This window comes from Drosophila suzukii, chromosome 2R (assembly GCF_043229965.1).
Source record: "Drosophila suzukii chromosome 2R, CBGP_Dsuzu_IsoJpt1.0, whole genome shotgun sequence".
NCBI classification, from domain to species: domain Eukaryota; kingdom Metazoa; phylum Arthropoda; class Insecta; order Diptera; family Drosophilidae; genus Drosophila; species Drosophila suzukii.
The window spans coordinates 23,723,752-23,750,033 of NC_092081.1; the positions used below are offsets into that span (position 1 = coordinate 23,723,752).

A 26,282-nucleotide genomic window follows, 5' to 3' on the forward strand; every position below is an offset into this window, starting at 1 on the left:
GGTTTCTGTTTGGACTAATAATATAATTATGGAGAACGCTTCACCCAAGAAGACGGTGAGGAAGAAACGCAAGACGCATACCACTAGAGGCTATCGGAAAAGGGAGCAGGAGGTGCAGAATTTGCTGAGGGAGGCGGAAGGCAACTCACCTGGTCAAGCAGTCGACTTGGAGGCACTTAGCGAGCAGTTCTTCCACGGAAACGAGTTTGAGGTTCCGCAGGAGAGTTCCCCTGTGCAGGAAGGCATTGGGAGGGAGAGCGATGAAGATTCTGGCGGGGAACTGGCTGCAGAACCATTGGAATCGCCCTCGCGGACATTTATACAAATCGATCTGCAGGATCCACCGGTGGTCTGGAATCAGCTCTTCAAGCAGCGGCACTATTACGATGACAGTTTGCTGTACCGACCTAGTAATACCCTGCACTTTCAGTTGCATGTGGGTGACACTAAGTTGAAAGATTCACAGGTCCGTATGTTGAATCGCTACCAGGAACAGGCTAAGAGCCAATCCACCAAACTGAGCTCTGATTTGATGGCCCACCTATGTGAGGAGAACCCCCCAAGGTTCCTGGTGGATGACACCCTCTATCGAACTGTTTGCCACAAGGATTTCCAAACCGTGTTCTTCGCCCCCATGAATCCGGATGAGTTCCAGGGCTTGCCCACCAGACGTTGGCTAAAATTAACCCTAAAGCAGCTTCGTTTCAGCATGCATCCGCAGCTTTTGGAGGAGCATAAACTGGCCCAGCAATTGGAGGATCTTTTCGATGTTTACTGTCATCAAAAGAGACTAAGGATCTGTAAGAAACTAGGGGAGGAACTAGAAATTGCACGGCAGGTGGCTCTTAAACTGCTCGCCTCAGCTGGCGAGGATCAGACGGCTGAGGTGAAGCGCCAATTCAAGCTCACCCGGCAGCTGAGGCAACGTTACTACTCAGAGTCGGCTGCCCAGCGTAATCTTCTGCAGCGTTTGCTGGGAGAGTGGGCCAAGCTAAAGGAACTGCGCCGGCAGCAGCGCTTCCAATGCACTCGTTTCCAGCTGGGTCTTCGGGTGGTCCATCCACCCGACCTGGAGGCCTCCTATTCCGCGTGGAAGGAGAGCTTTGAAACGGATCTGGCCGAGGTTTACCGCGAGCACCTGGAGATCTTTTACACCCGACTGCGACTCTGGAGCGAACAAGACTCCAGGAGCCGTAAGTCGCCTGGCCACTCGAAGCCGCCAAGGAAACCCCAGTTCGATCGGGTAATGGCCAGCCTGAGGAAGGATTACGACAAGGCCTTCAAGGACCCGGAGGAACCTTTTGTGGAGGTCTTCCGCCTGCATTCGGATGAAGCGGCTGCCAGGTTGTCCATTCCAGGCGGCGATCAGGTGCCTAGGGCGCGCAACTACTTTCTCAAGATCTTCCTGGACGGTCAGTTTGTGGGGCAGAGCAGGAGCTATCGCCTGGAGCCGGATTTGCTGATAACCATCAACGAGTGTATTGGAGTGCTGCTGGAGAGGACCCTGCCGGAGAAGCTTAACATATGGGTGTGTATTCGTTTTTATTACGTTTACCTCTAAATATAAAATGTATCTTGGTTGTTTACTTGTCTAGCTCTATGAGAAGTCCACATTGACACCAAAGAGTCGCCGTTTGGCCCAGATGAGCACAGCGCTCTTGTTGAGTTCCAAGGAGGATGCAGTGCAGGAGAAACTTAGTTTCCAGACTTCCTCGTCCTCCAACCAGTTGGCAGGTGATGTTTACCTATACTACGAGTACCGAACCGCAGAGGGAAGAGGAGGTGCCCTCCAACTGGACGATGTACAGAGACTTCCGGATGCACTGCGTCAGACCTTAATGCCGCAAAGACTCACCGCTTTGCCAGAAGCCTCAAAAGAACTGGTTAGTCCCAGACCACCCAGTGGAAGGATCAAGAAGAGCACGCTGCCTCCACTGATCTTCGCTGAACAGCAGCTCCTATTCTGTGGCATTGAAGAGCTCCTGGAAAATCGACGTTTCCAGTTACTTTACTCACGTCACCAGCAGAAGAATATGCACACCAAGCAGCTGCGCTTTGTGCCTGCCCTGGAGCACGAAATCTCGGAGGAGGAGCAGCTACCGGATGGCCTGGGAACTACTCAGCTCCTGGAACCGGGCACCTACTGGAACCCCATCGATCTGCACAAGCATCGCGGAAGGAAGTTCCTCCAGCTATTGTACGAGGTGATCAGCAGCCACAGTGCCAGGAGGGCCAAGGCCATGAACACGCCTCTGCCGTTGCTCCTCCTTGCCGAGGATGCGGATCACTCCACCGCCACCGGTTGGACGGCTCTTTGGCGTGCTATCTGCTCCGTTTTCCAGGGACAGCCCTCTACCCTGCCCAGGGAACCACCCGTTTGGTCGGGCCAGATGTCCGGCCCAGATCTGTTCAAGCTCTTCAGCGTTTCCCTCCACGTGGTGAGGGCCACGGGGGTGCCAGTGCGCAGTCGCCACATCCTGAATCTCAACGAGCGGCGCACCAGCACTGGAGGCGATATAAGCACCAGTCTGTTCGTCACACAGAGTGAGTAATAATTGAGTGGTAATCTACATAAGGGGAAAAAATAATATAAAACAAGGAAGAACGCTATAGTCGAGTACCTCGACTATCAGATACCCGTTACTCAAAGGGAAATGGAGATATGCAAGCAGCAAAGCGAAATTAAAATGCGCCACCTACCGGCGGTAGACAGATTTAAGCGTTATGGGCGTTAGAGTGGGCGTGGCAAATTTTTTTTTGGATCAATCGATAGGTATTGACGACATTAATACATTTCAGTTAAAATTTTTTATCTAGCATGCAAATTGTGGGCGTCACAGGTTTTCGCGGTTTGTGGGCGTTTAAGTGGGCGTGGCAAACTTTTTTTTTGTCAATCGATAGGTATTGATGAGAACAATACTTTTCAGTTAAAATTTTCTATCTAGCATCAAAACTGTAGGAGTTACAGTTTTGGTCGGTTTGTGGGCGTTAGAGTGGGCGTGGCAGTCTACTGAAACAAACTTGCGCTGCGTAAGAAGCTCAGGAATCTGTACACCAAATCTCAATAGCCTAGCTCTCATAGTTTCCGAGATCTCAGCGTTCATCCGGACAGACAGACGGACAGACGGTCAGACGGACAGACGGACAGACGGACATGGCTAGATCGACTCGGCTAGTGATCCTGATCAAGAATATATATACTTTATGGGGTCGGAAACGCTTCCTTCTGCCTGTTACATACTTTTCGACGAATCTAGTATACCCTTTTACTCTACGAGTAACGGGTATAACAAGGAAGAACGCTATAGTCGAGTACCTCGACTATCAGATACCCGTTACTCAGCTAAATGGAGATATGCAAGCAGCAAAGCGAGATTAAAATGCGCCACCTACCGGCGGTATACAGATTTAAGCGTTATGGGCGTTAGAGTGGGTGTGGCAAATTTGTTTTTGGATCAATCGATAGGTATTGACGAGACCAATACATTTCAGTTAAAATTTTTTATCTAGCATGAAAATTGTGGGCGTCACAGGTTTTCGCGGTTTGTGGGCGTAAAAGTGGGCGTGGCAAACTTTTTTTTGGGTCAATCGATAGGTATTGATAAGAACAATACATTTCAGTTAAAATTTTTACTCTAGCACTAAAACTGTAGGAGCCACAGTTTTGGGCGGTTTGTGGGCGTTAGAGTGGGCGTGGCACTGTACTGAAACAAACTTGCGCTGCGTAAGAAGCTCAGGAATCTGCTCGCCAAATCTCAATAGCCTAGCTCCCATAGTTTCCGAGATCTCAGCGTTCATCCGGACAGACAGACGGACAGACGGACATGGCTAGATCGACTCGGCTAGTGATCCTGATCAAGAATATATATACTTTGTGGGGTCGGAAACGCTTCCTTCTGTCTGTTACATACTTTCCGACGAATCTAGTATACCCTTTTACTCTACGAGTAACGGGTATAATCAAGCAACGTTTTAATAATGAAATCATGGGTTTAGAACCATTTAACTTCTTTTAAAAGATTTCTCACTGACCCACTGACTGAACCCAATCAATGTTTTGATAAGGAAATATGAGATTAAAGTGACTCACTTAATGTTAGAAACGGATTTTTTAAAAAAGAACAATATAAAGGTACGAGAATAATTATTACAATCTACCAATCAAGTTTTTGATAATGAAATCATGGGGTTAGAATGACTCATTTAACTAAAATGTTCTATAACAAACCTCACAACTTTTCTTAAAAGAATAGGGAGGGGGATTCTTCAATGGATTTTGTAGTTTTGTACAATCAAAGTTTTGATAATGGAATTATGATGTCAAACCTCCAATCTTCCCAAATGTGATTTATACATCGACTACAATACAATACAACGCCCTCTACCCCATAACAGCTCTCATGTACTCCAATGTCCGACCCTTTGTGACCCTGAGCTATGGACAGCGTTTGTGCCGGAGTCGCACCGCCGAGGGCAGCAATCCCACCTGGAACGAGCAACTGCAGCTGCAGATCCACACCCAATTCGGCGATCTTCGCGAGGACCTCAAGATCAGTCTGTTCGACGAACTAATAGAGCAGCAGTACAGCGATGAGGCATCTGATGTGTATCAGCGGGTTCAGTGCAACTGGTTGGGGGAATTTCGGGTGCCTATCAACAGTCTTCTAGCCAGTCGGAAGGTGAATAATAACTTTTCAGAAATTATTTGTTTATATAACCATATAATATTCTTAGTTTGAGGGCTGCATCGAGATGGCAATGCCCAAAGTCTTGGTGGGCTATAAGCGACCTTTGATAGACTCGGTGACCAACATGTCAACGGATCAGTATCCCGAGTTCAAGGAGGCAGTGCATCTGTGGTTCTACCTGAGCATCGAGCCCGGTGGTGGAGACCTTCTGCCTTTGCACTCGAGTGCCTTGGCCTGTGCCGAGAAGCCAGAAATGATGCAGTATCTCAGCGAGAGGAGATTGGAACTCCTTCAGCTGTTGCCCCAGCCACAGCGCTATGTGGAACCTCTGGTATGCACGGCCCAGGGGAAGAGGGTGTGCCTCACGAGACTTCTGGATGCAGTGCCCCTTCCGCCAGCGGCGGCCTCTGGAGAAAATCCCCTGGAGAGCTCATGTCGCTTTGTGTCGCTTCTCAGCCAGTTCCGCAGCTATGATCCCTGCCAGGGATTCCGTGGCGTTTGGCTGGACAATCAAGCGCTGCTGGACAGCACTTGGTGTTCGGTCAAGGATCTGGGGGTCCTGCTCTGCAACTACCTGCTTTCCTTGGGCTTGGAATGCTGGCTGATCCTGGGCGTGGCCTGTCCCCATGGCGAGTGTTCTTTTGTCCTCTTTCGCCAGCCGGAGACTGCCGAGCTCTTCCTTGTGTCCCCCTCGAGTGGCAAAAGATATCAATTGCAGGATGTACATTGTCCACTGAGGCGAATATTTTGTATAGTGGGGAAACAGAATGTAAGTTATCAGAGATTGCTGCCATTTCCTTGTATTATCACGTAATATTCATTAAATCCACAGATCCATTTCAATATTCAGACGGAAACCCGTGTCAGCATGACCAATTTTAATCTTCACGATGGCGCCTGCTGGTTTCCACTTTTCAGCCGACGAGTTCCTGCCCCTCACAGTGGGGTCCAGAAGATGGACTATCTGTACAAGAGGAGCTACGATCTCAGCCAGTTGCAGAAGGACATTGAGCGAAAGGTCATGAAGAAGATCAGTGCCTGGCGCACAACTCGGAAAACCATCTGGAATCGGTGCGTATTTCCGTCAACTAATTATAGATTATATATTACCTATAACATATGATTGTAATCCACAGAGCCTTTCAACCGCGACTCCAGAAAATCCTCAGCGATATGGAAAACCTTTCCACTTTTTCCAGAGGCCGCTATGATGAACCTGTCTACAGCGAGCAACTGGAACGGGAGTTTCCAAACTACAGAGTAAGTTTTTTTTATGCTAGGGAGATATAAATAATACCTAGAAGGATTTAATTTTAAGTGGTAACTCTCCATGACTTAAGTTTTTCACTCCCTGATTTGTATGTCAAGATAGGATTTTATTCGAAACCCAACATTGTAACGAAAAGTCGAAACCTTAGAATTTTCCACTGGTAGGGATTCACCCAGTGAATTTATCAGTTGCTCGTCACAAACTTACACCTGGCCTACCTCACCCCACCTCATCAATCACTATCGCAATCGATCACTAACCCTGTTTTCCTACACAGCTCTATGGCTTCACCCTCAACTTTGCCTACACCAATCTGGCGGCGATATCAGAGCGCATCCGGACCACCTGCATCCACTACAACCACGACGCCTCGGTGGAGTTCTGTGTGGCGGTTCACCTGCACGCCCACGCCAACGACGTGCTGTCCGTGTGGCTCTTTCTGCTCTCCGTGGTGCCACTGGTGGTGTGATTCACCAATCACGCATCCAATCGCAAATGCCAGAGGCAATCCCCATGCCATTAGAGATTCGGGGTCGCTATCAGTTCAGTTTACAAGTGCAAGCGTAGCCGCATGGTCTGATTTTTATCGCAACGCCCAACTGTCGACCGAAGAGGCCGAAATGAAATCTATTTAATTTGGTTTACAGCCCGAAAAATGTATATATATATGTATTTATAGAAAAAAAAGCGTGTAGTTGTACGGAGTGATAAGGGGGCGCAGGTACCAGTACCAGGTGGAAATGGTGGCGCACCTGGTGCGGGGCTAGTTCGCCGCGCACCCCAGAACCGTCAACATCGATTTCACAAGCCCATGTCCAAAAGCATGTTCCAAAAGCTGTCCGAGGATTATGCGAAATTCAAGCGCTATGTGAAATGGCTGTATTTGCTCTACGAGCTGAACACACAGATCGCCATCTGTGAGCCCTGGGAAAAGGTGTTCCTGAGTAAGTAGTCCAGGGCTCATGTCCCCGGGAAGGGGGAGATTAGGACGTACATATCTACAAAGTAACTTTGGCGCGATATATTGTCTTTACTCATCGATATCTTATCTCGGCCGGTCAGCCAGTCGGTCTTAGTCATTAAAAACCAGTCGACGAACAGCCGACCTGCTAATGGATGGCTACATAAGTCTCATCAGGTTATTTTCCTTCTTTTAGATGTGCTTCTGGGCAGCTTTGTTTCCCTAATTCTTTACGCATCCGTCGCTTTTGTTCCCGGCTATTGTGTGACTGTCTTCCACCTCCTGTGGCCAATGGAAACAATGCAAAATCTCAACCGCGCTTGCAATTCGAATATCGAGGGCTTCTGCGGCAACGAAAGTGGAGCATTAATAACATAATCTTAGTATAGCTTATCTTAATCAATAAATAATTAAGAAAATAACGGTTGCGTTTAAATACCAGTTTAAACTTTTACAGCATTGCCAGGTTCAACAGGTAGAAAAGACAGCCACCTAGGTGGAAACCCGTTCTAACGATTGTTTAAAGTGATTAATCGATAGCTGCAATAAATTATCGAGTATTCCTACTTCGATAAACATTTTGTTTATTTTTTGTGGCTCCGTTTTGTTTAATTAATTAATTAATTTAACCATGTCGAACGACAAACGCACCGTTTATGTGGGCGGCCTGGCCGACGAGGTGACAGAGCGACTGCTGAACAATGCCTTCATACCCTTTGGCGATATTGCGGACATACAGATGCCGGCCGACTACGAATCACAACGCCACCGGGGATTCGCCTTTATAGAGTACGAACAGAGCGAAGATGCAGCGGCTGCTATAGATAATATGGTAGGTGAAATCAAGCAGGATGACACATACATAGATGTCTTACAATCTTCAGACACTACTTACACTTTCAGAACGACTCGGAGCTCTGTGGCCGCACAATCCGCGTGAATTTGGCCAAACCGGTGCGCGTTAAAGAGGACAGCTTCAAGCCCGTTTGGGCGGATGACGACTGGCTGCAGAAGCATGCGGGTGCCACACTGCAGCCGGAAGGCGATCCGGAGGCGGAGAAGGTGGAAACCCCCTCCACGGGGCCAGCAGTCATCGAGAAAGCTGAGAAACGCAACCCACAGGTCTTCTTCGACGTCCGGATTGGTGGCAACGATGCCGGTCGCATTGTGATGCTCCTCCGTGCGGATGTAGTGCCCAAGACAGCGGAGAACTTTCGCCAGTTGTGCACCCACGAGCAGGGCTACGGCTACAAGGGCTGCTCCTTTCACCGTGTGATCCCAGAGTTTGTAAGTTTGACAGCCTGGCTTTCCCTACAACCATTCCTAACCACTTCTCTTTAACAGATGTGCCAAGGCGGAGACTTTACCAATAACAATGGTACCGGCGGAAAGTCCATCTATGGCAAGAAGTTCAACGACGAGAACTTTAACCTGAAACACAATAGTTTCGGCACTCTGTCCATGGCCAACTCGGGGGCGAATACCAACGGCTCGCAGTTCTTTATATGCACCACGAAAACAGATTGGCTGGACAACAAGCATGTGGTCTTCGGTCATGTCATCAGTGGCGCCGAGGTGGTGCGCAAAATGGAGCGGTGTGGCTCCAAGTCGGGCACTCCCAGCCAAAAGATTGTCATCTACGCCTGCGGAGAACTCAAATAAAGACGCTCGTTTACCTAGTTTACTCTTCAACGATCGCATTTATTGAAAAATCCACTAAGTCATATAGGTGAAAAAGCTGCAGGCAAATCCTACTGGAAGTAGGTCCTGGGCTTCCTGAACGAGAACAGCTTCCTGTTGCCCTTGTGGTGGACACGCTGGACCAGTGGGAACTTGATCTTGGAGTCGTGGAACTGCTTGACGTGCACGCGGCGCGTCTTGGCGGCAGGGATGGAGTCCACCTTGATGATCTGGATGGAGTGGGCACGGGCACGGTGGCGGGCGCCCATGTCGCGGTAGCACTGAGTGACGGCACCGCCGACGGTCAGGTCACGGTACTCGCGGTACATGTTGTGGGTGCCCGAGCGGGAATCGTAGCGCAGCCAGATGCCGAAGTTCTTGATCTTCACGGGCGACGTCTCGTACACCTGCTTGATGGACACGATCTCGCCGGTGGTCTTCTTGAACTTCTTCAGCTGGCGCAGGAAGTACCAGAAACGGGACTTGGCCACGATGTTGTCGGGAGCGAAGATGCGCATCTTGTAGAGCGGCGTCTGGGGCTCCTTCTCGCTGGGCAGCTTGCGGCCCACGACCTCGTACTCCTTCAACTGCAAATGGGTTTGGGTTTAGTAAAAATGGTCTTGAAAAACATTGTAAACAAATGCCGACAGAAGTAGGCAAACAAACACACGCATGGCAGTTGGTTTTTCGAGGTTATGTTTTCGGCGACGCAGAGTAGTTTAAAATTAAATTTATGAAACGCCTTAAACGGTTCACATTGGCTGGGGTCGCTTTAGAACCTTTTAGAATGAATTTTAAATACTTAAGCTAAGTAACAGAAGTGATTTTCAAGAAAAGTAGCTTGAAAAACATAGGCGACGGCACCTTGTACTCTTAAGTCCAGTTTTACACAAAAATTGCGTAGTTTTACGATTTCCAACGATTGCATTGCATGCATTGTATGTTTGCCTAGCTGTTTCACACATTTTAAACGCCACTTATGATTGCTTAAATCATTTTTTTCTTAAATACTAACCAATCCCTTGGCTCTCATGTTGGACGTTCACGCGAAAAGGAAACGGAAAGAGCTTGTCAAATCGGGATGACACTGAACCTCGATTCAGGGATGGCAAACACTATCGATAGGTTAAGTTGGAGAGTGGTAATCACTAAGATCAGGTGAGCAAGGCAATTTGCAAGCACTTCCTTTACGTTTTTGATAATTAAAACTATAAATACGTTAATCTACTCCAATAGATTATATTTTAAACGGCTCTCGCCACTACTTGCCACCTATCGATATGTCTACACTGAACCGCTGGCCAACCTCGCAGCGGTGCACGTCGCAGGGTTGCACTTTTGGCAGTCACACCAGCACGCTGCGCGAGCTATCGAACCATCGCCCATCGCTAGCTTCTGCGCGTGTTTCAATGGCCTGGCTGTAAAAAAAGGCGAAAAATATTGCTTAAAACTTGTTTTTCACGCGTAATTCGAGCTCTCCCCGCAGCCAAATTGTGAAACACCCAATCCCCGTACAATACTCCAAGTGTTGCAACTAAAATACGGCGGAAAAGTGCGCGCACAGAGTGAGCAGAATATAAAATGCAAAGCGTGGACGGCGACGTGCAAAAAGAAGAAAATTTTGTACCCCTCACGAGAGACGCGCAAAAAGGCGAAAAGACGAGTATTCCGCATTGTTCGTCGGGACCAAGCTAAAAAGCATTGCGTGCAATTGTGAAATCCGCTTGCATAACGCAGCCGAGAGTCCTGGGCGTTTATAAACATTTGAAACCAGGCGTAAATTGTATAAGTACGCCGAGGGGTGGGGGCACCCCTTCTCCGTCGCTGTCTCCGTCTCGGCCAATCCAATCCAATCCGCTGGGCAAAAATCTCTCGGCCTCTCGGTTTCAGTTTCGGTCTCTTTTTGGTTCAGTTCAGTTGTTCAGTTGTGCAGCGAACTTCCGTGAAATCGGTTGTTGTTTTGGCTACGTTCTCTCTTTGCGGTTTGCGCGCGTAAATTCGTCGCTCTCTCTCTCTCTCCCCACTCTCTTTCTGCCGCCTACAATTTGTGGGAAAATTCTACCTAAGCAGGGGTACAGCAACAACAGCAAAAACAAATACAGGAGGAGAGGAGCAGGTAAATAAACGTGCATAATTGCTGTACATGTGATTGTAGTGTCCATTCCAAGAATGTTTCAAGTAAATTCGTTTATTTTTAGCAGTAAGTTGCTCTCGCTGCCTTTTTGTCATTTTGCTACCATTTATTTTGGTATTTTAAATTATTTTGGCTTTAGATTTTGTACCAGGGCTGGGAAATTAAATCAAAAAACTCAATGACCGGTGATTTTTGTGGCATGTTTATGCGGTACAAATTTAATGATCAAGAAAAATACGTATAAAGCCCCGCATAAACGATACAAATTTGTTGACATTTCTTTTTTGTTTTTCGTCCAAATGCCAGACCTAATATCTCACGTAATAATAAATTCATTTCGCTTTCAGCTGCGTATAGAACAACGAAAAGAGAAAATAGAGAGCGCGAGAACCGGAACGGACTCAACGCCAACGGCATGCAAAGGTAATGAATATAATAATTTTTGGCCCAAAGTGCGTTTAATCGATTAACGCTCTGATTGTTTGTTGTTCCCCCTTTTATGATTTTGCTTTTTATTTTGACCGTACAGCGTGTGAATGCAGAAAATATGATGGAAGCATTGGATCAGCAACAAGCCAAGCTAACGTCTAACCGAGATGATGGAGAAGCGAGAACAGGATCGGGAACGGGCTCTGAAGTGGGAGCGACCACTGGAGGAGGAGGAGGAGCTGCCGGCGAGGAAGACGACTTCGAGGAGCCTCATCATGCGCTGGGCCTGGCGGAGGAGGAAAGCGAGAACAACAACGCCCAGGAGGAAAAGGGCGAAGGAAAGCGGAAAAAGAGCGCCGATGACTTGATAGACTTAACCCTGGCAAATGGCCAGGACTGCCGAGACATGCCAGAGGAAGAGACAGAGCCGACAGAGGAATCTCCACTTGACGGGGGAGAAGCCACAATAACAACAGAGAACGAGGCATCTCTATTGGTTCCAGCAGACGCTGCTCCGTCATCCACATATCTGGTCAAGCAAGAGCTGGTCGATGATATCCCAGAGGAGCTCGTAGAACCTGCAAAAATTCCACATGAGGAGTTCTTGGGTGATATCAAACTAAAGACCGAAGTGGTTGACCAGGCCGATTTATTAAGTGATAACCAAAGCGAGTTCTTATCCGATGCAGAAGAGCAGCCAGTAGATTTTCCAGTCGTAAAACGTGTGTCTGAAGCCGCTGAGTCGGCTGTCGATATTCTGCCACAGGAAGCAGAGAGTGAAGAAATGGAAGAAAAATATTTCCCATCTGTCGATAAAGATTCCGAAAGCGAGGACGAGGAAAAACTGTTGACCACGCCAGTAATAGATCTGGAAACAGACTCTGAATGTGGAGAAAAGGAGTTCTTATCCATTAAAGATCCCAACAGTCCTGTTTTGCAGAACGAAAATGTAAAGGAAGAGTCCCAGTCCTCAAAAGATATTTATAAATATGCTGTTGGTGAGCATGTTTCCAATGCAGAACCTGAAGGGGATAAAGCACCATCGAACCGTGCTGACGAATCTCTTCTAGACGGATCCGATACAGTGGATTCTCCTTCGTTGACTATGGATGTAGATCTTCCAAGCAGCGAAGACGGAGGTGCTCCCTCGGATGTCATTAAAATCGAGTCGGATTCGGAAGATGAAGTTCGTAGTGTCAAGTTGAAGGAACCTAATGAAGAGGTCGTTCCGATGATCAAACTGAATGGGGCTCATCAAGCTTTGAAAGAAGAGAAGCAGCAGGAGGAAGAGGAGAAGGAGCAAGTGGAATCCGAGCAAACGCCGGAGGAGCCCAAGCAACTGTCTGTGATAACAAACCACATTGGCAAGAACACAAAAGTGGAGGACTCAACCGCTCCACAGGAGCCACCGCTTTCCCTGATTCTACCCGTTCGAACAAGCCGTAGCAGGAGCACAAGTAGCAGGAGCAGCACCGTGAGCTCTGCTTCGCAGCCCCAGCTGGTCATTGATCATCCGGAGAGCGAGCACAATGCCAGGGTGCAGACGCTGAAGCTTTCCCTGAAGCGCAGGCGCAGCAAAAGTTCCTTCGTCAGCCAACCCGAGAAACAAGCAAAGGTCGAAACAGGTAGCTCTGTCTCCTCGCTGCTCCTGCAACGCCTCCAGGGGAATCCCACTGTGGGCCCACCCGTGGCCCCGCTGGAGAGCCAAGTCCTAAATTGTGCAAAGTGCAATCTACAGTTTGAGTTCGAAAGCTTCCAGCAGCTGAACGAGCACCAGGCCCAGTGCACCGGTATCAGGAGCGTCAGTACGAGCAGTTCTCAGCTGCTACAGAAGAAGGAGCGCTTCTTCCGATGCGCGCAATGCAGCAGTGTGCACCAGTGCTGGCACTTTTTCCTCCACATGCGAGAAGTTCACCAGCGCTACATTTGTCTATATTGCAACCACGTGTACCCCAGTGTGGAGAAGCTGTCGCTGCATCTAGAGAACAAGCACGATATCGACCAGAGCCACTTCGCCAAGGATGCGTGGGCACTTCAGCAGAAAACGGAGGATAGGGCAAGGCATCTCGTCTGTTGCACGTGCCAAGCCACCTTCGTGCAGGGCTCTGAGTTTGAAGATCACGATTGCTCCCAGCTCATGCAGCCATGTGCTTTGTGCGGCCAAAAGGGTTGCCATGCCATGGGCTGTAAGAATAACAAACGAAAGCCGATACGAAGGAAGAGAAAGGTGCGAAGGCCGCCGGAACTGCCTCCGCCTCCGCCTCCGCAGCAGGTGGTTGAACAACCCGCACCTATAGAGGTAATACCGGAGCAACCGTCATTGCAGTTGCCGCTGCAAGCGGAGCTTGAGAACCCGCCACTGCAACCAGAACTTCAGAACCCCTTCCCGGTTGAAAACTGTAAGTTATAGCGCATTATTCATTAATCACATAACTAAATCATTCTATAGTTCCAGCGCCTGAGCCCGTCGAAGAACCCCCAGCGCCTCCTGTTCCCAAGTTGGTGGTGCCCAAGATTATGTTACGCGTGCCCAAAGAGTTTCAGAAGTCTGTTGATGCAGCTCTTAGCAGCACGGATACGGAGGAAGAGGAATTGGAAACGACGCAAGCAATGGAAGAAGCTGTGCCTGCACCACCCGAGGACTTACCCTTTGAGGCACCACCTCCGATTCAGCCGCCGGTGGTCAGCTTCGATGACTCGACTTCCGCTAAGCTGAATCGCGTTCTTGCGGAATTGGAGCGCACCAAGCTGGACATTGAGCGAACCAAGGCGGATATAATCACCAAAAAGCAATCCAAGGTAATCATGGCCCTTGCACAGGTGGAAAATGTTGCGCCACAGGTGGTGGATCCTCCTCAGCAGCTGCAGCCACAGCAAGAGGAACAACGTCGCTGGTCACTCACGCCGCCTGCGTCACCACACAACAATCACGTTAATCTGCCCGAACCTCCACCAGCTGTGATTACTGAATTTCAAGACCGTCCCGATGCAGTGCGTCGCAACAGCCTCGGTAGTGATTGCATGGACATAGATGACAGCTTGAATGGACCAGAAATTGAGGATAGTAGAGATCAGGCAAAGGAACAAGAAGAATCCGAGGAGGGAGCTCAACCTTTACAGGAAAGCCTACAGGTTGCAGAACCGCTTCTCATTGAGCCTCCTCCACCTGCCGACGGCATTATGGTGGCAGGAGCTGATACGCACACGGTGGATCTGCAATTGGATCGTCCTCTTGACCGATTCTCCATGGTTGATTTCGTACGTCTGTGCTTGAAATCTGTTTATGCTATGTGTCTGTACTGTAACCATGCTCGAAGAATCGCAGTGAATGGAAAACAGCTGGTACTCCATATTATTAGCCAGCACCGGTTTACGGCTACAGTGGACAGCATCACGGCAGAGGAGCTGCATGCGGAGACGATTGTTGCGAGGCTAAAAAGCTTTCTCCCGCACCTAGAGAACGAGTATATGAATGCAGCCAGTTGTTGCAGTGTGGAAGCTGGCAAGTATGCTGAGCCGTTCAACGAGCGAATCTATGAGTGCTTCACCTGCCGCTTTGTGACCTCTACGCACAAGGAGCTGTACACCCACAACAGGAGGATGCACATCAAGTCAAACATAATGTGCGTCATGTGTCAGACCAACTTCTACAGCTACAGTGAGATTCTGTGTCACATTTGTCCGGGCGAGGTGGCCGGCAGTATATATGACCTCCAGTTCCGGTGCTGCCTGTGCGAGATGGCTCCATTGCCTTCCGCATTTAGGCTGATGGTGCACCTGAGGAAACAGCACCAGGCCTGTGACATCTGTTTGGAGGATTGCCAGAGCCAGGCGAAGCTCTCGTCGCACGTGTGGAAGCACAAGCTGCTGCATTTGTGCTATCGGTGCGGTATTGCCTACCGCAACAAGCAGGACATCTCAAAGCATCTGTTCTGGAAGCACGGAACGGAGAGTGCAAGCTGCAAGCAATGTCTACAGAAGCGCTGGCGGCATGTCTACCACTTTTGTGTGCCGCCGGCGCAATTTCCATGCGAGCAGTGCGGCTTTGTTTTCAGCAAGGCCATCTACTTGGAGGTGCACCAAAGGATGCACTCAGGAGATTTCCGCTATGCGTGCACGGAGGAGGGATGCGAGGAGAAGTTTGTGTCGCGAAAGCTCCTGCTCAAGCACGCCAGCAGTCATGTGGTAAAGGAACTGACCCAAGCAGTTCCCGAAGAGCCGACGAATGGTGATATTACGGCCCAAAAGCTGGAGGAGATCAAAAAGGAACCAGAGGCCGAAGAAACGAAAGAAGGAAATGAAAAAGAAGAGAAACTCTTGTCTGCGGCGGAAACCAATAAAGAGTCTGCAAAGAAGGAGGAATCGGAGGAGTCTGTAAAAGAGCAGACAGTGAGTAAATCTGAGAATCGCAAGCGGCGCAAAAAGTCTAAGCGCAACAAGGAATCCTTGGAAGACCTCAATCTCATCGCACCCAATCTCTCGGAGTCTGATAGCAGTGAAGACAGCGATTCCAGTGCACCGAGAAGCAGCCACCAGGAGCAGCCAGTTCTGCCTATGCGATCGTCTGTGGATGACCTGGGCATGCCCAAGGTTATGCTCTCCCCATCCTCGGAAAGTGATGCCGACGAACTGGATGGCCAGCTCAAGCCGGAGGATAAGGAAACACTTATTGACGGCTCCAAAAAAGACAAGGATTTGGATGCTAGCAAAGCCGACGACGAATCAGAGCCCAAAAAGGAGGAAGATCAAGTGGATGTCTCGATTTGGAAAAACTTGCTTCAAAATCAGTCGGTCATCCCGGAGGATCAGGCGGTTAAGGAGGAGGAAAGAGAGGCAGTGCTGGTCAATCAGCCGCCTGCCAAGCTTCATGTTGCCTGGTCTGATCACGATTACTGCAAGTTGCACCGGACACCACCACCATCGCCCGTAAAACAAAAATCATCCGGCAAGGCATCGACCAAAACTCCAGGGCAGAATGCCTCAAGCGATAGCGACAGTTCCAGCAGCTCCAGCTCATCGGACTCGGATTCTTCAAGCTGTTCCTGTGGCTCAAACTGTAGCTGCAGTTCCAGCAACAGCAGCAGTTCCAGCGATGACTCCGACGATTCGGACAGTTCCATCGCTCGAGGATCGCCCCAGAAGCGGTCGCGCAAGAAATCGCTAAAGCTGAAGAAAAGCACAGAGTCACTCAAAAACGGACAGCAAAATGATCGAATTCCAGAGGACGACGATAAATTGACTGCCGTGAATGAAAACCATAATTCTGGTGCTCCACCATCGCCGAAACCACCGCTGTATAATGAGTCGGATTTCGATACTGCTTTCTCGGATACAGATGAAGAGTTCTACGACTCCCATCCACAGAAACTGGCCAATGAACTGCTGGCTCAAAAACGCGAGGCTCTCCTGGCGGAGCATGCACCACTGCGGCCGAGCAACAATTACGACATTGTGGAGAACAGTCGACCTTCGACGCCATCCCTTCCTGAGGAGGCGTCTGCTTTTGCAGATAAGCGGGAAAGGGTGAGAAATAAGAAAAAGAAGCGGGAACGCAAGTCTACGTGTAGGTCTGGCAAGATGCCACAGATGGCTAGTACACCTCTCCCCATGGACAGGATGATCGGAATGCCTGGGATGATAGCGCCTTTGGAGCCACCCACTCCTATTCCGTCTCACCAAGAATCTTCTTTATTTCCCATCACCCCACTAACCCATCGCCATTTGCATTCTTCGATGACCAGAATGAGTGAGGGCAGCAGTTGCTCCGATGCCGATGGCCAACTGAAGCGCTCGAAACGTCAGCGAAGACCCAACAAGTTCTATGGCTACACGAGCGACGATGAAAACATGAGCACCATCCTTGCACCACCACTACAGGTGGGAATGCAGCTGATAAAACCACAGCCGCCACCACAGTTGACCTGGGCCAAGGAGGATCTGCCCACACCGCCCAAACAGCGTAATAGGAATAACAACAATAGTCACCACCATCACTCGCACAGCAATGGTGGAACCGGCTTGGCAGGATCGTCGCGGAAGAGGAGTAAGCAGCGATCGCTGATTGGAGCAGGAGGATCTCGCTCGGCCAAGCGCCACAAGCCAGATCGAGAAAATCACTTGCCACCCATTCCGACTCTCAAGATTCGACCCAGCCTGCTGCCTGCCACAGCTCCGCCGACAGACAGCAGTGACAGCAGTTCTGATGAGGATGATGCGGAGATTAATGTGACCAGTTTGGCAGTTCCGCAACCAGCACCTCCTCCAGTTTTGCCACCGCCTCCCCCGGTGGCTTTGCCGGTTCAACCACCTCCACCGCCTCCTGCTGCTACTGCTTTTAACCAACCCATTCCACCTGCCCTGCTGCCTAATCCCGGGTTCGCTACGCTGCAGTACTTCAAGGCCAACAACATTCGGTATCCCATTCGACCGCCGGCGGGAGCGCGTCTCGCTCGCGAGGGAGAATCCGTGTACTGCTACTGTCGCTGTCCCTATGATGAGGTCTCCGAGATGATCGCATGCGACGGGGACAACTGCCTGATTGAGTGGTTCCACTTCGAGTGTGTGGGAATCATGGTGGCGCCGCAGGGCAAGTGGTTTTGCGCCGAGTGCAGACCTAAGTACTCGGAGGGAATCTATCAGGGCGCCAAGCCGCAATGAAAGGGGGCGGCTTAACTGCATCATTGCTTCCTCCTACCACAAAAAAATCAACTATAACTACAAACCCCACTACAGAATGGATTACGCTTATTAATTGATAAAAACATGTAGTCGCTTGTTCTCGGCGATCAACTGAGAATGAGATCTATATCTTATCTAAAAACTACTAAAAAAAAACATCTAGAGTAATAAAGTAACGTATTGTAAAAATGGAGGGAATATTGTTACCCCAGGCTCAAAGAGGCTCTCCGAGGAGAGCCTAAGCTAAGCTAATGCTAATTTAAATATCTGCAAAAAGCTTATCAAGTAATACATATATATTTCTATATCCACTTAAATCGTATGTAAATATCGATGGCTGCATATTTCGTATGCAATTTGTAAAATATCTAGATTACGCGAGAGATCCCATAAACACTTAGGAAATAGGGTATACACTTATAAATAGAAGCCCCCAAGTATAGTACATAACTAATTCTACATATATATACATGTAATGACTATGATTAGAAAACAAACAAATCGAAAGCCAGCTGCAAATCGAGATGCAATGGATTATGAGAAAATAAACATGCAACATTGTGAGACGTATACAACAAAAACTATCAAAACTAATTGTCCTAATTTGTTTGGTCACTACGGCGAAAGCGCTAATATTGGTTCATCAATTTATATGGTAATCAACGATGCATTGGGATATATAATTGGTGGGTACTGAAAAAGGATTCGGTTAAATGGATGGGTCTTATGAATAATAGATTTTAAATAATTAGAGGCATGTGATGGATAATTCAAATATATTAGCATTGAAAAGAAAAGTATATAAGTAATTCTTGTTAATCTAAAAAGTAATCTTTTCTCAAGCAGTTTGCCTTCAGGGAATTCCACAAATAAATCCAATACTTGTTAACCCACCCGTTAGGACTCTGGCTCTAATATCCTAGCAAGGAATTTCACGTTCCCGACTCTGATTATGCCAAAGTAAATGCAAATAAGCCACGACAAGGTGGCTAATGTTGTTGTAGTTGCGCACGATGAATGGGCACGAAAGGCGCCAGGGTCAGCAGTGGGGTCATCCACCATCAGCCCGGCCATCCATCCATCCACAGCCCTCCCGGATTCGGGGGAGTTTCGGTTTGTTTACCAAACAGCACGTAGATTTAATTGCCACTGTGGGAAGGAGTCGGTCGCCTTCAGCGAGTGCCTTTGGCGAGTGGAAGCAACAACCACAACGAAGTTCAATTACAGGTGGTGCCGGGGGTGTTCCTCGGCCACTGGCCACTAGTGTGCGTGCGTTGAAATTACCATAAATCTGATGGCTCGAATAAAAAAGGCTGCTCTGGTGAACTTGGGCAGCCAGTTCGTGTTGAGTTTTCGCGGCGAGCGGCGGTTAACCGGAAACGCGGACAGCCGGAGAACGGAATTTTGAATATAAGCCGACCTGCGTGTACGTAGTGCCATGTCCACGGGACAGCCAAGCGCTGAGCAAACATACGTCCCCCCGTCCTTCTTTTGGTCCTACCCGGCCAGTGGCATCTAGGTGGCCATAGCCATGGTTCGTCGGGCCTCGAGTGTTCCGCATCTGAACAGTAGTGGCGGCAGCAGTGCGGATAGCGCCGGAACGTCGGGCAGTCGACGTGGTCGGGCGCCCGTAGCCGGTTCTCGGGCGTCCCGGAAGACGCCCTCCTCGACGACTACCAGCCAGAATCAGCGCCAGAGCTCCGGGAGCAGCAGCGGCGTCCCCAGATCCCGCAGTCTGACCAACGGCATGCGTCGCCTGAGTCCCCAAAAGGGAACTGGGAGTAGTGGTGGCGGCGGAGGAGGAGGTAGCTCCCGCAACACCCCGTATTTCCTGCGTTCCCGCGAGAATGAGTAAGTGCGGGATAAGGATTGCGATGCTTCCCACCGTAATCAATAGGCGATAAGTTGTGAACAGTAAAGTCTTTTAAGACAATTTTTCAGGATTGATTGAGTTGTACAACCACCACAGGTTCAGCAATAATCTATTTGGATAGGAAAGCTTAACATTAACCGTACATTGTCTACTGTACCTTTATATTTGGAACTTTATAGCGATAGGAATATTAGTTTTTGTGAAAAGTTTCACCATTTAGACATTGACTACTGTACCTTTATGTTTGGAACTCAATAGCGATACGAATACTAGTTGTAGTACAAAGGTTCACCATTTAGACATTGTCTACTGTACCTTTATATTTGGAATTTTAATAGCGACAAGAATATTAAAACGCCTCCTTTGTAAAACCTTGGTAAAGTCGTAATATAGACCATTATTTATTGAAAGTGTCTATATGGGGTACCGAGTAAATGTATTAATTTGCATCAGAACGTGTGGCAGGGCGGGAAGCGGACAAAGGGTAGGGGTAATGATAACACGACAGCCCAGGAGAAGCTCACCCCTAACAGGCGATCCATTAAAAACCGTCGAGGCAAAGGAAATGGATGTAAGGCACAAGCCAAACCATAATGACCACGCACAATAATCCTAGAGACTGACGGGCGGACAGGCAATCAAGCGGACAGACAAACGGACGAGCAGTTAGCCAGACTGACCGGCCTCCGCTTAAACACTTTTTGTGGAACGAAAACGGAGGAGAGTATGGCCGGAGATCCGGGGGTTGAGTCTCGAACGAGCACGGCACAAATCGATTTTGCAATTAAAGCATATTGAAGTCTATAGCCGTATATAGTATGCCTGTCTGTGTATGACCGGAGACGAGAGCGAAAGTGACATATTTATGGTAGTTTTTATTTTCGATGTGGGTTCAGGTGTAGCAGCCACAATGGAGTTAAGGTTAAGGACCCCAGTTCCTCAGCAAGTGGGTTAAGCGCCAGTTTGTGACTTGCCTCGGTCTAGAAAGGACCATTAATAATTTAGAGAATAAAAGCTGATTGGTAGGTGAAAAGAAAGTTTGAACCAGAGCTGCGTTAATCCTAATTATCCACAGAATAATATGATGAACATTTTTTTTTGTTTATATTCCCTAACTGCTGCTAAATATTAATTTCAACGAACAAGGCCACAATTGACACCTTTGTCAGTTGGTAATTTAATGAAACGGCTGGATATACGGAACCTAAGTTTATTTTATAGATACGATATGATTAATCCCACTAGGCTAACGGCATTATGGGCGTTATAATTATTTTGGAGCACGCATGTGTTTCAGTCTTTTGATTAATTAATGCGTTGATAGCCACTTGATTGACGACACACTTTGGAATCCAAAGTGCCGTAGTCCGTCATACATGAAATAGATAATGCCAGAAAATTTCCATACATTAGTTAGTCAATTTTTAGGCCAACATTCCGAAAGTGAATTCGCGTGCGTTGTTGTAAGTTTACAGTTTAAAAATCCATACGGACTACATAGCGTTCATATCCGTATAGATTTTCTGGCATGCACAACACGAGTTAGGTCATAATTACGCCCCCGCTGATAATCAAGCCTGACATTTCGTTGCCTAAACTTTGCATGGCTAATAAATATCTCCCGTAGGCGGCTCCGAAACCGAGGAACTCGCATTTGGATTCGGATTTCATGCCTGGGAAATAAAAGTGAGAGTTCCATTTTCTTACTCCGTACACTTTATTTGATTGGTAAACAAGGGTCCCAGAAAAACCCACATTTTTATTGTTCATTCGATTCAACCGGAGGTGCTTTCTTGTTGTTTTTAAATCCGTGCTGGGCAAATATTTGATATTTACTCGAACCAAGTTTCAACAATTCTTACAAGTAGGCTTTTATTTGCTCAGGCTTACAAACACGTTAAGGAGAGAACAAATAGAAATTGCTACAAAATGACTTAGGAAGTTAGGTACTCTTAAAACCATTTTCTGGACATTAAGGTGAACTAATAGAAGGATAAACTATTTTCCACATCCATAGGTTTACTGTGTTTAAAACCGCTTTTAGTTTATTCCCTTAATAAACTATTTTTTACTGTCAAAATGCAATATAATGACACGAACCATAGTATGTTTTTGTTTAAACAATTACAAAAACCAAAATTAATCGGAGTCCAATCTGAAATTCAAGAGCCACTTGAAACAAAATCAAAACTTTCGCTTTTAGCTAAACCTTTGTAGGGGTTATATTGGTCAATCAATTATTTAGGATCGACTGGGGTAGAGCAAAAGTTGATTGAACTTTTCTGAGCGTTAGCTTCTCAAGTCGCCACTCTGGGCTTTCGTGTTAATTCCATTCTATTGGCGCCTTCTGAAATATTTACCAAGAGCACACGGCAGGCCCAACTCATGTCTGATTAATAAAGGCAGAGTGAAGCTTGGCCCATTAGGGCATAAATGTTTAACAAGTCATTTACGTGAAAATGTTAAATGTCAGCTATGGGCCACACACAATCACGACAAGATGCCACATCGCACATACGCCGTGTTGTCCGGCCTATTTGCAGTTCAATAAACTGTTTGTATTGGAAACTGTTGTTTGGCTTGTGGATGGGGAAACCACAAACTTAGCTGGATAATTACTGGGTAAGCGAGCAACTGGAAAAAACTTTTGGAAATCTTAGCCAATAATTACGGCTTTATATTTACATATTCCTTCAAAGCGAATTTGTTAATCCAATTGAAATGTGACCTCGACCCCTCCCAACTAAACTAATAGCGGATGAGTGTAAATGAGGTGGTCAAATGAAACAGAAAAACCCCAAAAGCCACGAGCCACGCCATCCACCCCTAACCTTGGCTATTTATAGGCCGATGAACGTCAGAACGCCATCAAGTTCAAGGCAATTCCACAAATTCTGGAAATTCGCAGGGGCCACAACAAATTGAGCTCATAAAACAATGGAAGCTTTGTTTCACTTTGATTGATTAACTGCGATTTTAGGCAAGCTGAGCGACATTCGGTTTCATGTTTAAGAACTGCAACCTTGAAATCAATGTTCTAAAAGCTATCCCCTCTTTGATTGATTTTCTGGAATTTATGCGATGTTGTGAGGGACATTTGGGTTCCAAGTTTATCAACTGAAATCCCTAAAATTAATGTTGTTCAAGTTAATCATACCAAGTAAAGGTTTCCCGTATTTAAAGCTATCTAAGCGATCTTAATAACTTGATTACTAAATTACAGGACCCGTAAATACCATAAAATGAAAATACATTTTTTTATCGATCACAATGATACAAAAATTCTCATCGTCCTTAATCAAACTAATACCCTCCATTAATTAATAAATATTTATCGTTACTTAGCGTCGATCCCCGAGTGCAGGCTAACATTTATCGGACAGGCTAACATTTGAGGACATTAGACAGGAACTCAGACAAACATACTTTGGATAAAATATTGTGATTCATAACATGATAAATAAATAAATATTAAATGTTAAATAATAATGTCAATTGAAACCATACCAAAGTACTTTGAATATTTATTTTTTTTAAATAACTCATTTTTCTCAGGATTGGTAGTGCCGATACCCTGGAGATCGTGGCTTCAAAATCCACGGGCAGCGAGGAGTGCTCCACTCCCGAGGACAACATAAATGTCGTGGTTCGAGTGCGTCCCCTGAATGACAAGGAGAAACGTGATCGTCACGGATCGACGCTCCAGTTCCCGGGCAACGGACAGGTTATAGTAAGTGTGTTCCTTCTTTTTGTTAAAATGGAGTATTAACGAATCCTCTCCAGTTGGAAGGCAACGATGTGGGCCAAAAGAGGTCGCACAATCGCGACAGCGTGCGCGTCTTTACCTACAATGTGGTCTTCGAGCCAGGAGCCACGCAGGAAGATATCCTGGACTACTCGGGCATTAAGCGCATTATTGAAATGGGCATCGAGGGATTCAGTTGCACGGCATTTTGTTATGGCCAAACGGGCTCCGGCAAAACGCACACGCTCACTGGACCACCGGACTTGGTCAGTCAGGATGAATTTTGAATCTTTAAATCTAATCTGAATCTATAATTTCATTTTTAGTTCATTGGCAAACCGAATCCCAAGGATCCACGCCATGGTCTCATCTTCCGCTCGTTTTTGTATCTCTTCCAATTGATTAAGAATCGCAAGGACGTCAACTACGTGCTTAAAGCCTCCTTCATGGAAATCTACAATGAACGGGTAAGCGGCGCCCATCGAGGGACTGGGCTTTAATTCACTTTAATGACATGGCTTGACCTCTGCAAATTCAATTTAAATCCAAATTGCATTTGCCATAATACTGATTGCTCGCCCGCAAACATGCATTGCATTGACCTCTATTTAATGGATGTCAGCACGCCCCACCCACCTAAAAATTGACGGATACGAATGGATGGACGGTTTGACCACCCACCTTTCGGGGTTTGTCACAATGCGTGAAATGTTTTTGCATTTTGCGTGGCATTTCCGATGATTTGTTTTCCCTAGCCCACCTGCCATTTCGTTATTGGTTTCGCAAATTGAATTGCATTTTTTATCTAAAGGTAATCGATTTGCTCAATCCTGGAAGTGCAAGGAAACCGCTGGCAGTTCGCTGGTCCAAGAAATCGGGTGGTTTCTTCGTGGAGAACCTTTTTACGGTGGACTGCGAGGAGTTGGATGATCTTCTGGCCGTTCTGGAAGAGGGTAGGTTCTACCTTAGTAGATATTGTAAGTTAATGGTAATTTTGGTATTTTTGTAGGCATGAGGAATCGTGCTGTTGGCTCGCATGCCATGAACGATCACTCCTCGCGCTCGCACACCATCCTGACGGTTCACATCCTGTCCGATCAACAGACCGATGGCGGGGTGTTCCTCTCCAAGCACGGAAAGATCAACTTTGTGGACCTTGCTGGCAGTGAGTTGACCAAGAAGACCATGAGTGAGGGAAAAACTTTGGAGGAAGCTAATAACATCAACAAGAGCCTCATGGTTTTGGGTTACTGCATCTCCTCGTTGAGCGACTCCAAGAAGAGATCGGGTCACATTCCGTACCGGGATAGCCAGCTCACCAAACTCCTGGCCGACAGTCTGGCGGGGAATGGAGTAACCCTGATGATCGCCTGCGTTTCTCCTGCGCACTACAATCATGCGGAAACCCTGAACACCCTGCGATACGCTTCGCGGGCGAAGAGGATACGCACTAAGCCGGTGATCAAGATGGATCCCAGGGAGGCACTGATCCTCAGTCTGAAGCGTGATATCCATGCGCTCCAAATGGAGAACGACCACCTCAAGGCGGCCCTGAATCTTCATCATCAAGCGGCTCCGAATGGCGGGGCCGCTGAGAATCTCCTAGAACTTCAACTGGATAGAGTGAGCAGCAGCGGTGGTGGAGTGCCAGTGCCCAAAGTGGATCTGCAGCGACTACCAGAGCTAGATGGTTCCGAGCTGGCTGAGCTCGTCAAGCTATATATGGTGGAGAACGAGTCCTTGAGGCAGGAGAACAACCATCTTTTCACAGTGCGGGAGACCATCCTCAGGGATCAGGAGATCGTCTGCCGGGAGAACGAGCGGCTTCTAAAGAAACTGGAGGATGTTAACAAGTGAGTGGGGTAAATGATGTGTTTATCTAAATTAGGATAGTTTTGGGGTCTCCGATTGGTACTTAGTTCCTTCTCCAGGCCTGGCTCATTGTTCTCTCCCATTTCTGACTCGTTCTAGGTCGATACCGAACGGGAACAATGAGGACAATGAGCCAAGCAAGGAGGCCCAGACGAAGGAGTGAACCAATTACCTATACATTTGACGTTTTCTACTTATTAACATGTTTTTATGAAATATGTATTTGTAAATGTTTTTTGAAAACAAGCCTAGAGTGTGACTAGTGTGTAAGGATTTGTAATAAAAGTTTGTTTCTGTTCCTATGAATCCGAAAAGAGTTATTGAAGTGGGAAATGGGAAAGCCCACGATATCATTTTACGCCAGAACGTTTTTTCTTGGATCAGTTGTGTGATATTCTTTTTGTGATCTCTTACAGAGTGTGCGTCCGTTCACCTTTGATACCAGCACGCCCGGCAATATCTCCAACCACAGGAAAGGAAACGCCTGGTACTGAGATCTGGACCAATCCTGAGCCACTTCAGTCGCCACCAAGAGCGGATCTACCAATCGAGCAGCGAATGTCTGAGAATGCCGATAGAAGAACAGATACGGCCCAGAAAAGAATCGACCAGCAACGCATAGCTAAGAACATCCTGATAATGGCCAATGCATTCCGGAAACCGGACTCTGACTTGGCCAAGGAATTGAACCTTAATCAGGAAAAGGCACACGCAAAGCAGTCAAACGAATTTATGCCTGAGTAAGTCTAAAATATTTCCTAAACTATTTTATTTCTAACTTAATTTTAAATTTTAGCATGCTTACGTAATTAACTTTGAATGGATGTTCTTGAAAACTCAGAGATCAATATATATTTTTGCAATTAATGGAATTAAAAATCATATAAAATAAAACACATAAAACGCAAATGAAATGAACTCGTAGTTTTCTAAATGAAAGGGCTACAAATAA

At 47.3% G+C, this 26,282-nt stretch overlaps 6 protein-coding genes across 7 annotated transcripts; 5 read left to right on the forward strand and 1 right to left on the reverse strand.

Annotated features, from left to right (window-relative positions):
* Positions 1-8: 8 nt before the first annotated feature.
* Positions 9-6,511, forward strand: Cc2d2a (Coiled-coil and C2 domain containing 2A). Its single transcript, XM_017073062.4, has 7 exons — positions 9-1,528; positions 1,596-2,544; positions 4,396-4,679; positions 4,735-5,457; positions 5,521-5,759; positions 5,825-5,948; positions 6,236-6,511. The coding sequence occupies exons 1-7, from the start codon at positions 29-31 to the stop codon at positions 6,425-6,427; spliced, it is 4,011 nt and encodes a 1,336-aa protein (XP_016928551.2). The 5' UTR covers positions 9-28; the 3' UTR covers positions 6,428-6,511.
* Positions 6,512-6,767: 256 nt separating this feature from the next.
* LOC108009062 (serine palmitoyltransferase small subunit B) lies at positions 6,768-7,341 on the forward strand. Its single transcript, XM_017073067.4, has 2 exons — positions 6,768-6,902; positions 7,116-7,341. Exons 1-2 carry the CDS (start codon positions 6,770-6,772, stop codon positions 7,295-7,297), a joined length of 315 nt encoding a protein of 104 aa, XP_016928556.1. The 5' UTR covers positions 6,768-6,769; the 3' UTR covers positions 7,298-7,341.
* Positions 7,342-7,472: 131 nt separating this feature from the next.
* Positions 7,473-8,611, forward strand: cyp33 (peptidylprolyl isomerase cyclophilin-33). The gene is made up of 3 exons (XM_017073065.4): positions 7,473-7,751; positions 7,823-8,206; positions 8,264-8,611. The coding sequence occupies exons 1-3, from the start codon at positions 7,551-7,553 to the stop codon at positions 8,579-8,581; spliced, it is 903 nt and encodes a 300-aa protein (XP_016928554.1). The 5' UTR covers positions 7,473-7,550; the 3' UTR covers positions 8,582-8,611.
* Positions 8,600-9,639, reverse strand: RpL18A (ribosomal protein L18A). Its single transcript, XM_017073066.4, has 2 exons — positions 9,615-9,639; positions 8,600-9,186 (listed from the first exon to the last, which is right to left on the reverse strand). The coding sequence occupies exons 1-2, from the start codon at positions 9,630-9,632 to the stop codon at positions 8,671-8,673; spliced, it is 534 nt and encodes a 177-aa protein (XP_016928555.1). The 5' UTR covers positions 9,633-9,639; the 3' UTR covers positions 8,600-8,670.
* A 326-nt stretch (positions 9,640-9,965) lies between these two features.
* Positions 9,966-18,430, forward strand: MESR4 (misexpression suppressor of ras 4). The gene is made up of 4 exons (XM_017073061.4): positions 9,966-10,715; positions 11,081-11,156; positions 11,263-13,561; positions 13,612-18,430. Exons 3-4 carry the CDS (start codon positions 11,281-11,283, stop codon positions 17,817-17,819), a joined length of 6,489 nt encoding a protein of 2,162 aa, XP_016928550.2. The 5' UTR covers positions 9,966-10,715; positions 11,081-11,156; positions 11,263-11,280; the 3' UTR covers positions 17,820-18,430.
* Positions 18,431-19,168: 738 nt separating this feature from the next.
* On the forward strand, positions 19,169-26,074 carry Klp54D (Kinesin-like protein at 54D). Of its 2 annotated transcripts, none has more exons than XM_017072375.4 (7): positions 19,169-19,691; positions 23,269-23,443; positions 23,497-23,724; positions 23,785-23,925; positions 24,270-24,411; positions 24,468-25,311; positions 25,747-26,074. In XM_017072375.4, exons 1-7 carry the CDS (start codon positions 19,372-19,374, stop codon positions 26,072-26,074), a joined length of 2,178 nt encoding a protein of 725 aa, XP_016927864.2. In that variant the 5' UTR covers positions 19,169-19,371. The 2 variants fall into 2 exon arrangements, with proteins under 2 accessions (XP_016927864.2, XP_016927865.1); XM_017072376.4 differs by lacking the exon at positions 25,747-26,074 and adding an exon at positions 25,430-25,636 and having other exon boundaries at positions 19,171-19,691.
* Positions 26,075-26,282: the final 208 nt, after the last annotated feature.

Excerpts from the sequence above, each read along its gene's own strand:
- Cc2d2a (XM_017073062.4), top strand. The coding sequence starts at position 29 with ATGGAGAACGCTTCACCCAAGAAGACGGTGAGGAAGAAACGCAAGACG. Across the intron at positions 5,760-5,824 it reads CGGAAAACCATCTGGAATCG|AGCCTTTCAACCGCGACTCC; the intron begins GTGCGTATTTCC and ends TGTAATCCACAG. Across the intron at positions 5,949-6,235 it reads GGGAGTTTCCAAACTACAGA|CTCTATGGCTTCACCCTCAA; the intron begins GTAAGTTTTTTT and ends TTTCCTACACAG.
- LOC108009062 (XM_017073067.4), top strand. The coding sequence starts at position 6,770 with ATGTCCAAAAGCATGTTCCAAAAGCTGTCCGAGGATTATGCGAAATTC. Across the intron at positions 6,903-7,115 it reads CTGGGAAAAGGTGTTCCTGA|ATGTGCTTCTGGGCAGCTTT; the intron begins GTAAGTAGTCCA and ends TCCTTCTTTTAG.
- cyp33 (XM_017073065.4), top strand. The coding sequence starts at position 7,551 with ATGTCGAACGACAAACGCACCGTTTATGTGGGCGGCCTGGCCGACGAG. Across the intron at positions 7,752-7,822 it reads CGGCTGCTATAGATAATATG|AACGACTCGGAGCTCTGTGG; the intron begins GTAGGTGAAATC and ends TTACACTTTCAG. Across the intron at positions 8,207-8,263 it reads ACCGTGTGATCCCAGAGTTT|ATGTGCCAAGGCGGAGACTT; the intron begins GTAAGTTTGACA and ends TCTCTTTAACAG.
- MESR4 (XM_017073061.4), top strand. The coding sequence starts at position 11,281 with ATGATGGAAGCATTGGATCAGCAACAAGCCAAGCTAACGTCTAACCGA. Across the intron at positions 13,562-13,611 it reads CCCCTTCCCGGTTGAAAACT|TTCCAGCGCCTGAGCCCGTC; the intron begins GTAAGTTATAGC and ends ATCATTCTATAG.
- Klp54D (XM_017072375.4), top strand. The coding sequence starts at position 19,372 with ATGGTTCGTCGGGCCTCGAGTGTTCCGCATCTGAACAGTAGTGGCGGC. Across the intron at positions 23,725-23,784 it reads TCACTGGACCACCGGACTTG|TTCATTGGCAAACCGAATCC; the intron begins GTCAGTCAGGAT and ends TTTCATTTTTAG. Across the intron at positions 24,412-24,467 it reads TCTGGCCGTTCTGGAAGAGG|GCATGAGGAATCGTGCTGTT; the intron begins GTAGGTTCTACC and ends GTATTTTTGTAG.